The 13211-nt window shown below is 35.6% G+C and overlaps 1 protein-coding gene across 4 annotated transcripts in view; it reads right to left on the bottom strand.

The window, feature by feature from the left end:
• The window catches only part of LOC126299438 (carnosine N-methyltransferase-like), a 686336-nt gene that overhangs the window by 173842 nt on the left and 499283 nt on the right, over positions 1–13211 (bottom strand). For all 4 annotated transcript variants that reach the window (XM_049991346.1, XM_049991345.1, XM_049991343.1 and 1 more), the window contains exon 3: positions 3190–3382. In XM_049991346.1, the coding sequence (XP_049847303.1) occupies positions 3190–3382 (193 nt within the window). The remainder of the gene's footprint in view (positions 1–3189; positions 3383–13211) is intronic.

Raw genomic sequence — 13211 nt, 5'->3', positions numbered from 1 at the left:
CAACCGTTGGTTGTGAAAGCTTGAATTTTGTGTGTGTGTTTGTGTGTCTATCAACCTGCCAGCGCTTTCATTTGGTAAGTCACATCATCTTTGTTTTTAGATATATTTACAAAGATACCAATATAGTAAAGAGAGAGAGAGAGAGAGAGAGAGAGAGAGAGAGAGAGAGAGAGAGAGAGAGAGAGAGAGTTGTATTACACATTTATTACCTTATAAATAAATAAACTTTTTTATTTTAAATTCAGTGCATTGGTATTTGTAAAATGACTCTTTAATAGCATTCATTTAAAAAAATGAAGATCATTCCACTTTTACCTGTGCAATGGTATATTAGCTTATTTGTTTTAGTTGTAAATATTTGTCATGTATTGTGTTTTTCTGACATGTTCTACATACTGGACGACCTTCTCGCTATGGATCAATTGGAATGAAAGTAAATCTAATCTCTAATCTAAACGTCTTTTTCTGACAATGAAAAAAGGACTTGTATGAAATGGTCAGAAATAGTAATGATCAAGAAATACTTTCTTATTATAAACAGTACCGCAACATATGATGAAAAGTTGTATAAAAATCATAGAGTATGCACACCTTGTCTGAAATTGAGAGATCAAATAAAATAAAAAAATCTATGTGGAGTATTGTTAAAGGAGAAGCAGAGAAAGAAGTGATAGATGATGATGATGATGATATTTCTGTTAAAGAGAATGGGAGCATAGTAAAAGTTTACCTTTAGTAGACATTTTTCACAATTACTTTCTACAAATAGGTGAAAAAATTGATGCAAATAGTTTAGAAGAGAAAGCAAAACATTTCACTGAAGAGACAATACAGAGGACATTTACTGAATTAAAAATTAATCTCAAATCATGACTCTAAAATGTAGAAGTTCATATGCAATTGATAATATCAACAAAAAAAAACACACTAAAAAGTTATGGTCCTATAACATGTAATGTCCTTAGTCACGTAAAGGATCATTAACGCAGGGTATTTTCCAGAAAAAGTGAAATATGCCATTGTTGAGATTCTCTAAAAAAGGGTGACTCTACAGATGTCAATAACTACCATCCAGTGTCACTCCTTACAACATTTTCTAAAATTTTTGGGAAAAAAACAAAGAAGGATGCCACATCATCTGCATGGGGTGTAATTACAGTGGGAATCCCACAGGATTTTATTACTGACCCATTACTGTTCTTGCTTTATATTAATGATCTGCCATTTCATTCCAATCAGGAGGCATAATTAGTCCTGTTTGCAAATAATACAAGAATTGTTGTGCAGCCAAGCAAAGAAGCAGCAGAAGAGAAAATGGTAACTGATGTTTTTGTGAAAGCAACTGAATGTTTTTGTGCAAATGGGCTAGTTTTAAATTTTGAAAAAATCAGTTCATTCAGCTTTGTACTGGTATCCCACCTCCTATTGACATAGTATACCAATAAGAAGTAATAAACAGAGTAGAAAATTGCTGCAAGTTCTTCAGTTTGCATATTGATGACAATTTAAATTGCAAAAACCAAATAGTATACCTGCAAAAACATTTATGTGTTGCTATTTTTACCACAAGAATAATTGCCAACTTTTGAGACGTATTAGTCAGTAAGTTAATGTATTTTGCATATTTCAGCTCACTGATGTCATACAGAAAAATACTCTGCGGTAACACCTCGCTTATGCAAAAAGTGTACAATGAATACAAGAAAGCAATTACATTATGTGTGGAGTTCACATATGTACATCTTGCAGCCATATCTTTAAGCAGCTGGCATTATTAACCATAGCCTCATAGTACACTTATTCACTTATGAAATTTGTTATCAACAAACCATTTAAGTCTGATAGTAAAAGAGATGTTAATAAGTACAACACTAGAAGGAGTAATTATTTCAATTACTCTTTAATGCCTCTAACTTTAGCACAGAAATAAGTTAAAAATGCAAATATGAAACTCTTTGACAATCTACGTGCAGAAATAAAATGTCTGACAGATGGCAGAAGTGTTTTCAAATGTAGTAAAGATGTTTATCCTTAACAGCACCTTCAGTGCTATATAGGAATTCTTGAATAGCAATGATTAATCAGTAAAAGAAATACTTTAAATGGCCAGCATGTAGTCATATTAATATTATTTTACATATGTAAGGGGCAGTCAAATGAGAAAGAGACAGGTGGAAAAAGAAGTATAAAATTGTTTATTATTTCAAAAATAATTGTCAAAACTATTGACAAATTTATCCCACTGTGAGACAAGGTGGGCAGTGGCTTCATGGAAAGCTGTTTGCAGTTGCCAACAGAACCATGATTGTAACTAGGCTTGCACCTCTTAGTCCGAAGCAAGTTGATGACAAACAATGTCTTTGTTCAGCGCTCCAAAAATATCAGTATTGCATGGGGAGAGATCATGACTGTACAGATGCTTTGTAAGTGTTTACCAGCAAAACTTCTGCAGTGTACTTGCAATAACATTGAATATGCACTGCATTAGTTTTGCTGCGAAGCCCTTACAAATGCTCCAAACAGTCCCGACTTCTCCCCATGCAATTTCCATATATTTGGAACCCTGAAGAATGACATTCATAGCCATTGCCATATGTTGCTAAGGCTATTGCAAGTACACTATAGAAATTTTACTGCTCCTCCATACAGTCTTCATCTCCCTCCCCCCTCCCCCCCCCCCCCCCCCCAGTACAATTTTCATATTTTTGGAGCCCTGAAGAAAGATATTCATGTCCACGATTTGCTTTAGATGAAGAAGTGCATGCATGGGTACAATCATGGTTCTGTCAGCAACAATGCACCTATTTTGTGAAGGCGCTAACAGTCATGTCTCACAGTGAGGTAAATGTATTAACAGTTCTGGTGATGACCCCAGAAATAATAAACAATTTACTTACTTTTGTTCCATCTGCCTTGTATTCATTTGATGGCCCTTTTTATTTTCTATGTTGACACATTCTACATCATAATGTTTATTGTGAATTTGATCTATGGAACAAGGAACTAACTAGCTACATGTTATATCATGATCTTAGGAACAATTTTTAAAGAACCAAATTTTCTTTACTTGCTATGGAAAAGACAACTCATGAAAGATCACACTAATTACTAAACCACTTACAGGAAAATTTTAATACGTAGAAAAATGTAATTTGAACGTCCAGATTTAATAATACCTAAATAACTTACTTCAAATTCATCCGCATTGTCAAACAGTGCATAAGCATCTTGAACAAATGCTGAAAGGACCTCAGCATTTTTCTCAATACATTCCCTGACGCTGCGCAGATGCAATTTATAACTTTGTAAGAGCTGTTGGTGCCTTGCAGAAAGTTTTCTCAAATTTGTTTCTGCTCTCCTTAGTCTTGTTTCATACAGTTCTCTGTGAAGAAAAATGAAGACTATCATGACACATATTAACAAAATACATTGCAAGATTTATACCTCTCCATGTTCTCATCGTCCACACACATATTTTAATGGCTGGATATAACGGCTTCCATACAGTTTTGATGATTTATCAAAATTAATTTTGGAAAAGTTTTTATACACGTGAATGATATCATTTCCCTGAAAGTAAAGATGTGATATAGTTCAATTCACAAAGATCTCAAGATTTTGGGAAATATCAATAGATAACTGAAGAGTATGACAAATAAATTTCTGAGCACATTTTTAAATAACAGTTATGCAGCAATCATCTCATTTCTTTTGCATACTTTTAACTGAAATGAAATATCTTAAAAAATGAAAGAGGAACTGAAATTCTTTCACTTAACTGTTATAGGATGATGTCGGCTCCAAATTAGAGACATCACATTCAATTTCTCATTTATATGCCTATCCACTGCTTGATGCCTCCATTCCACAGACATTGATTGTCTTCAGCTGTTCCATTATTTATTTTTCACAGGCAATTTTCAATTATTGTATAGGTGGAAATATAAAATAATATAATCCAAAATGGACACTGTAATAATGGCACACTCATCCTCCTTTGTACAGCAGTAGCCTATGTTCATTTAGTTGCAGCTGCTTTATTTACTCTTAAAACCCACAAATCCCAATTTACACTCTGAGTGACACACACAAATCACTCAAGTTGACCACTACAGTAACCTCAAATTTTTTTGTCATGAATTTCTGATATAAAATTTTCTCGCATTTGAGGAACATTATATTATTACTTGAGGGTTTGAAGACAATGAATGTGCCTACTACACTGTCACTGCCTCGCTTACTACAGTCATGCGAGAAAGGATTTGCCCACAAAAATGCGAGATATTGTGTATCTCCTCCTATCCCACCAGACTGGGCATCTTGAGCATAGTACCACCATTCTCCTCTGACGGAAAAATTTTGGTTATTTTCCATCTCCAAACTCTACTAATATTACAGTCGGTTTCTCTGTTAAAAGTGGCAGTACCCAAGCACATTGTATTGTTCCCTTTAACATACTCTCAAAAAGACTAAGACTCGCATGGCTCTCAGCATCTTCAAAAATGATTTATTAGCTTTGTATGGCTGTGTTCTGCTCCCATTGTCTTTTTAAGACATTTCTTTATTTTGTAACCCATTCCAAGAACGACGTACACTGCTCGCACTATAAAATTTTTGCAGAATTTGCACATAAAATGGTAGGTATTTCATCATTTTATACCCTGATCATCTTGCACTGCAAACAAGGAAGTTATTTAGCTTTTTGTGGTGAGATGAAAACTAGTCTCATAATATATTTTCCTAGTATATAACCTTTCACACCAAAGATAGCTCTGCAGAATGGAAGGAGTGTTGCAGATCTACTTTTTATCAATCAGCCAAACAGGTTTGTACCTTTACTTACAAGTAAGTGCATATCACATTTGGTGTGGCTTACAGGGATTATTCTGAACAAATATTTTAATTCTGATTCTAGGCTGCTGTGATCTGAAATTGTCTGCCCTTTGTATATTAATGTCCTCAGGGTGGAATTATTCTGCACTTAATGGCACCACTGTAACTCTAGCCATACAATGACCTGATACACTTCCAGACGCGTGAAACATCAATTGCTATTTTGTGTAACTGAGGACGAAGCTTCTTGTGATTTAAAATTGATTACAATTACTGAAAAACAATAAATGCATCTGGTTGGACATAAAAATAGTAAATGGTATTCATTCTCTATAACGATATACTAGAAGCTGAAATCCTTATCTCATCCAGCACTGCAGAGGCAATAAAATTACCATGCTGTCCTCAATCTGAGAACTGGTTTGATTCAGCTCTCCATTCTACTCTACCCTGTGCAAACCTCTGCCACTTTAAACAAGTAACTAACTACACGTCATTCCCTTTGTACAGTCCTTCAATATAGCCCTTCTGCCTTTCAGCCTTCATTTATTTATTTAGTACTTGTTTGTCATCTGAGACATTCTCTTTTCTTCAAAAATAACTTCAATTTTCATATAGACAGCATCTATCTTTCCCACAGTCAAGCAAGATTCTACAGTTTTGCATGTCTCCTCTAACCATTCCTGGGTTATCATTTTCTATTTCTTGTTTCATATCCACATACAACATCACACAATGGGATTTCTTGGCTCAATAAAAAAATCAAATATTATAAACAATTGTAATGCCTTCTGCTTAATTCATATCTTGTATTTTTGTATTTTCTCGTATCTCAATTAAATTCAGTTTCTCGTGTCTTATCCAAGGTTTGCTACTGGTCCTTGCCTTTTTGCTACTTTTCCCATTTCAGTCAATTGTTACCTAATGCCCCATTTGAAATACTCAACATCTGGATCTTTCAACTTACCCATATCCTAGCTCCTTTATTTCCTGCAATATCTTCAGTTTCAGTCTGCAGTTCATAACCAGTAAGTCATGGTCAGTATCCACAGGTATTCCTGGAAATGTTTTGCAGTCTAAAATGTGTCTTATTATTGTACAATCTATCTGAAACTTTCAGGTTACTCCAGGTCTCTTTCATGTATACAACTTTTGTTCACTATTCTTAAACCAAGCATTTGCAGTGATTATATTTTGCTCTGCACAAAATTCTACCAGGGAATTTCACTCAATTCTTTCTCCAATAAAGATTTTCCTATTATTTTTCCATCTCTTCCTTTTCCTTATATTGAATTCCAGTCTCACATTAAAATTAAATTTTCATCTCCGTTAACAAACTGAGTAATTTCTTTTGTCTCACCATACTTTGTTTCCTTTTACCTGACTATACTTCATTTCAATCTCTTCATCAACTGTCGAGCTACTAGTCTTGCACACTTGCATTACTCCTATTTGATTTTGTGTTGGTAATCCTGCACTCATCCAAAAAATAATTCTATTCCTCCTGCCCTAAAACTTTAGTAATTCCCGCTATATGTAACCTCAACCTACCCATTTCTCTTTTAGAATTCTCTAACCTACCTCCTCAATTAAGGGATCTAACATTCCAAGCTCCAACCTAGAGATTGTTCCTTCTGAATACAACAACCTCATGAGCAATCTCCCAGTCAGAGATACAACTGAAAAACTATTTTACCTCTGAAATATTTAACCCTAGGCGATGTCATCATTATTAAATAAAACAGCAGAGCCGTATGTTCACTGAAAATATAATGGTTGAAGTTTGCCTCCCTTTCAAGCCACTCACAGTATCAACACCATGTTGCCAGCCAGATCAGTCAATCATCCACACTGGTGCCCTAGCAACTACTTAAAAGACTGCCACCCCTCTTCAGGAAATATACATCAGTCAGAGCTCTCCACAGACACTGCTCTGAAGTGGTTGCATCTATGGTACAGCTATCTGTATCACCGAGGCACACAAGCCATCCTACTGTGACAGCTTGTGGAGCAAACCTTACCATACACTCAGTAAAATGGAAAGACTTTAAGGCAGGGACAGCTATAACCCTAGTCACTGACAGACCTATCTGCTTCAATATTTTTATTTCATCTACATCTACACTCATACTCTGCAAGCCACCTGACGGTGTGTGCCATTGGATACTTTGAGTACCTCTATCAGTTCTCCCTTCTATTCCAGTCTCATATTGTTCGTTGAAAGAAAGATTGTTGGTATGCCTCTGTGTGGGCTCTAACCTCCCTGATTTTATCCTCATGGTCTCTTCGCGAGATATACGTAGGAGGGAGCAATATATTGCTTGACTCCTCGGTGAAGGTATATTCTCGAAACTTCAACAAAAGCCCATACAGAGTTGCTGAGCGTCTCTCTTGCAGAGTCTTCCACTGGAGTTTATCTATCACCTCCGTGATGCTTTCACGATTACTAAATGATCCTGTAACAAAGCGCGCTGCTCTCCATTGGATCTTCTCTATCTCTTCTATGAACCCTATCTGATATGGATCCCACACCAGTGAGCAGCATTCAAGCAGTGGGCAAACAAGTGTACTGTAACCTAGTTACTTTGTTTTCAGATTGCATTTCTTTAGGATTCTTCCAATGAATTTCAGTCTGGCATCACTGGCATTTCTTAACACCACCATCAAACACCAGCAATCTAATATGTCAACGAGTGGTTAGCTGCCTATATCAAACAACCTCAACATTTTGTTAATGGTCCTAGATATTGACTTTTCCAGTATATTATGGTACAATAAGCAACACTTGATTCCTTTTATATTCCAAGACATGGAAGTGCCTATGGTCTGTTTAATGGGACTTTACACTTTTTCAAAAGGATTTGAAACATCTGCGATGGAGGAGTTTAATGATATGATATTCATCAAGATTTTCAGTGATTTTTTTGAGAATAACAGCTGGGTAACCTTAAATTTGAAAATTTTTGTTTTGATTTTACCATGACTGTTACTGATATTGAATGAAACATCATGTTTAGTGGCACATCTGTGAAATATAGAAAGGTCTGGATGGCACAATTCTTTATTCAATACTTTTACACTTAATTTCTGCATAAATAGGTGAAACACTGTAAGGTAAACATTTCCTATTAAAACATACTTTCGTGAAGGCCTTAATTGCCTTCATCTTGGAAACTATGCAAAAATTAAGTGTAAGAATGTTTAATAAAGAACTGTGTGATCAAGACCTTTCTATATTTCAAAGCTTTACCAAACCTGAAAGGTTGGCTGTCTTTACCACAGATGTGTTTCTCCATAAGTAATGGAATCAAGTTTATTGTCACCAGTTACAGTTTATTTACTTCCATGATTTGTTTCAGAGATTTAAACCTTCATTGTCAGGTGGAATTATGTGGATTAATATGACATATTTGTGTTGCGTTATGACTTTGGCACTGTCTAGCAGAAGAAGACAAAAACAAAACACTATTCTAGTACACAGCTCATAGTTTTATGGTGATCTGTGACTAAAAGTCTGAAGGAAAATATAAATGTAAATCATCACACTTTGTTAACAGTAGTGGAAGCAAAGATGGCATCTAGAATCTAATAAGTGCAAAGAACACACAACAAACAAAACACTATTTGTGACCAAGTGTCTAAGGATTGTGAAGATCTACCGTTGCCAGTTCCATATGTGAATATAAATATAAGTGTAAATATGCCAGTGGTCACCGATTACTTTCTGTCATGTTTAGATCAGTTTATATTTTGTACACATTTAAGTATGCAGGATGGCATGTTGGAAACATGAAGTGTAAAGAACAAATAAAATAATTATGTTGCCAACATTGGCATAAATTATACCAGTACACATAACAATTTACTTCTCATTGCTACGTTACATTGATTTTGTGTGTGTGTGTGTGTGTGTGTGTGTGTGTGTGTGTGTGTGTGTGTGAAAGAGAGAAAGAGAAAGAGAGAGAGAGAGAGAGAGAGAGAGAGAGAGAGAGAGAGAGCACAGTTTTACACAGAGCGGTAGGTTATTAAGATTACATCTATAACATGCTATATGTAAGCAATGGCCAACAGAGTGCACAGGTTTCATTATGACTGATGTGTTGGAACTTAAGCTTGTATCTATCAGATGATATGGTCAATACATAGCTTTATAACACAGAGTTACTGTTGGGAATGTTGTTTCATCAACTAGAATCTATTGTGCAAAAAATGAAAACCACATGTAAGGGAAAACTAGACAATCTTGTCAAACAACAGTTACATCCCAAAGCGAATGAAAACAGCTGAAAGAAACACAGATCCATCACCCCTGTCCTCAACAACACTGAGATAATAATCACTGCAGAAGCAGAGGTACCGCCCAGCAAAGAATTAAAACACAACAGTAAAGCTCCATTACACCAAAGACTCTAGATAACCTCATCACCAGGCTCACACAGATTTTAGCTATTGCCCTTGACAAGCAAAATGACAGAATAGCAACATGTCACAAAATTAAGGAGGAGGAGGTCATAAAACCACCTAATGCACACAAGAAAGGAGAAGCAGCCCTCATATGTAGTATAAAATATAAATACAAATAATGCAATAACTGTAAAAGCTGACAAAAGTAATGCACGTGTAATCATGAATAGATCAACATACATAGAGAAAACTTTAAACTTTTTCCAACCCAATGATGTAATAGAAATACCTACGACTCCAACAGTCAGAATCCAAAAGGAGATTACATACATTTCAAATAACATAAATTTCCTACTCACCATTCAAAAAGCTAGAAACACTGTGGCAACGAGCCCTCAAGCACCCTCCCTCAGGTCACAGCAAAAAATCCATAAAAATGGAATCCCAATTACCACAGCTAAAGAGAACTATACAACAGTAGAACATTCAAATTCAACAAAAAGTTCTTCAAAATTTTTAAAGTCATGTACATATTGAATACTAACACAAAACTTAGAAAAACAACTGAGTTTACACATGTCAAAAATCCAAAAATTCCAGATGGAGAAACACTTGCCTTGTTTGACACAAAAAAATTATTCCCTCTGTACCAATAGATCCAACACTACAGATCATTCATGCCAATCAACAAGAAAAAAAAATAATAAAACTCATTTCTACACACATTACTAAACTGATGTACCTACATACACTCACTCAGTATTTCAAATTCAACAAGAAGCTCTAAATGGCCTGGCAATGGGATCAAACCTCTCTCTGTGTCACAAAAGATATCAGTGAGTTAAACCAATTGTTCAACAGCTTCCATGAAAATATGAACTTCACAATTGCATACCAAGTAGGTGACACCACCACCTTCTACAGCCAAGAGCAAATTCAAGAAACACATGAGAGCATTAATAAAACAAAAAATATCTCATATCAGCAGCAGCCATTCACCTCCATTAAACTAAACACCATGTGGGACCAGGTGGGATTGACGGAGGACATCGAGAGGGTGCAAAGAAGGGCAGCTCGTTTTGTATTATCGCGTTATAGGTGAGAGAGTGTGGCAGATATGATACACGAGTTGGGATGGAAGTCATTACAGCATAGACGTTTTTCGTCGCGGCGAGACCTTTTTACGAAATTTCAGTCACCAACTTTCTCTTCCGAATGCGAAAATATTTTGTTGAGCCCAACCTACATAGGTAGGAATGATCATCAAAATAAAATAAGAGAAATCAGAGCTCGAACAGAAAGGTTTAGGTGTTCGTTTTTCCCGCTCGCTGTTCGGGAGTGGAATAGTAGAGAGATAGTATGATTGTGGTTCGATGAACCCTCTTCCAAGCACTTAAATGTGAATTGCAGAGTAGTCATGTAGATGTAGATGTAATAATGGAAGTATCAGCATTTTACATATCCAGCCTGAAGGCAAAAAAACTAGACAGCCTTGAAATGCTCCAAAAATCAACAACTTGAGCCCATCCTAAATGATTAAAAAATGCCTGCCACCTCCTTCATATTCACAAATAATTAGTGAGTTAGTTTGCCACTTTGCCACTGTTAGCAAAATAATTATTTCATATGTTCTTTATACTTCATGTTTCTAAAATGCCATCCTGATTTCTCAAATGTGTAGAAAGAAGTAATTGAGGTAAACACGAGAAAAAAGAATTCGTGAACACTGGAGATTTTTATATTTTATATTTCCGTTCATCTATGCAATATAAGATCTCCACAATACATTGATATGTTCCAAAATAGAGTTTTGTTTGTTATATGTTCTTTGAACTTATTAGGTTCTATATTCCATCTTCACTTTCTTTGATGTTTATGAAGTGTGATCATTCTTGTGATGGAACATGATAGAAAAAGGTGTTGTGCCCCTGGAAGTATTTTCACTTTTACATTCAAATTTATCTTTATACTTTCAGCCAAAAACTTTCATAAACCTGTAAGCCATTTATTGGAATAGATTTTTATTTTTTATCTTCTTCTACTCAAAAGTAATACAGGTTACTCCAAAGATGTAACATGAGACATGCTAATCTACATAAATCCACCTCACAATGCAGCTTTAAATTTCTAAAACATAATGTGGAAATAAACTGAGACTGATAACAATAAACTTGTTATTTCATTTTGTAGCTAAGTAATTTTCTAAGTAGAAGGGTTGAGGCAGGTGGCACAGCCTGCTCTCCTCTGGTGAGGGTGTAAATGTCACTTAACATGGCTCAACGAGATAACTAGAAACTGAATTGGGACAGGAACTCTGTCCTGTCATGGAAGCTATTATGAAGAATCTGGAGAAGGTGTCTGCTGAGATATTACTGGCACTGCAAAACACAATGTGGAAAAGTGCTTCGATAGTTGTGTGTATTGAGTCTACGGATCTACAAGAATTCAAAAAAATGTAAAACAAATGACATCATACAGCAACAATTGACATTTTTAGTCACCCTCTATATTACTTTATATGCACTGTCATTTGATAATGTGAACACACTTCTTTAGCTTGCTGCAAATAATACAATATGCTGTGGTAATTTACAGGTCTTTACTTCACTGGTACAGTTATCGTCCTTTGCCATCACACAAACGAAAATTTAAAGTCATTGTGGTCTAAAACATTGACTTTCTGTTCAGAGGAACCAAAGCTTTTACTCAATTTGTCACAATAATCTGTGATCTCTTATTTATTAAATAAAACAGAATGTAACATCATTTTCAACAAATGTCACTTAATCCTTAGGCAGAAGTGGTGAACTGCAAATGTATAAGACATGTCCCATGAATCCTCATACTCCAGCTGCAAGGAATCCCTTACTGCTTATTTCTGTATGATCAGCATTCCCAGAAGAATGGCTTACCTGTGTCCTAATCCCCAAAGTGAGAGCTCAATCTCATGTGGTGACCTGGTTGTCCTCTGTCATGGTTCCTCTCCTGGGGCTGCTGTGAATGGGAGTGTCTCATGGGAAAGGAACCATCCTGGCATCTGACTTTTGCAATTTTAGTGAAATTATGGAAAAGCTAAACCTGGATGGCTGGACTGGGATTTGAACCAATGCTCTCCCAAATGCTAGTTCAGCATCTTGCCACTGTGGCATCTAGCTTGACAGGAATATAAGATACAATTTCAACTCTGATTCCCAGAAGTGATGTATTTTGTCTGTGAAAATTTTCTTCACGCATTTTGAACCAGAATACAGCACTTCATGTTCTCTCCTTGCAGGAACTGCAGAGTCAAGATGAGAACTATTTTCACATACTGTATTCTGCTAGTGCACGTCACAGTTTAAACTGGCATCTTGTCACTAATTACATTAAGTGTCTCTTCAGATGCTACAGATGTCAATTCCACTCGATATTTGCACATTTCTACAGTTGTGTTATCATTAAGGATGACATGCTTACATCCACTATACTATCACAAATGGAAAGGACTAAACCGTACGCCAAGTCTGCCAGTGATCCAGGCATACATTTTCTGAGTGATTACTAAGATAGCTCAAGATTGGTTCTATCACATCATCACAGGATTTCTATAATCTACTGCTCACATAAGTTATATATGCCAGTGGTTTCATCACTGTTTGCCTCAATAAGTAATAGTGTACATCAAAAAGTACACTGCCAATGATAAATATTATGCACAGGCAAGAGATAATAACTAGGTGGAATCTGCAAAATTATTGGATGTTCATATTTAAATTTGAAAACAAAAATAAAAAAAGTGTCTTAAGCTTCTCAAACATTTCAGTTCAGTCACTTTTGTATTTTGTGTTAACCTTCTAAGAGAGAAAAATTCACAAAGCAAACATACTTTGCACATTTTCATTCAATTATTTCCAACGCAATTATATTCTGCATAACTCACATTTAAGAATCATTTCATTGTGTAAATGCATGCAGAAAAATGTGCAACTCTCAAT

The sequence above is a fragment of the Schistocerca gregaria genome, chromosome X (genome assembly GCF_023897955.1).
Source record: "Schistocerca gregaria isolate iqSchGreg1 chromosome X, iqSchGreg1.2, whole genome shotgun sequence".
Classification (NCBI taxonomy): domain Eukaryota; kingdom Metazoa; phylum Arthropoda; class Insecta; order Orthoptera; family Acrididae; genus Schistocerca; species Schistocerca gregaria.
The sequence above is the reverse complement of the archived record's forward strand: the minus strand, read 5'-3'. Positions and strand labels throughout refer to the sequence as shown.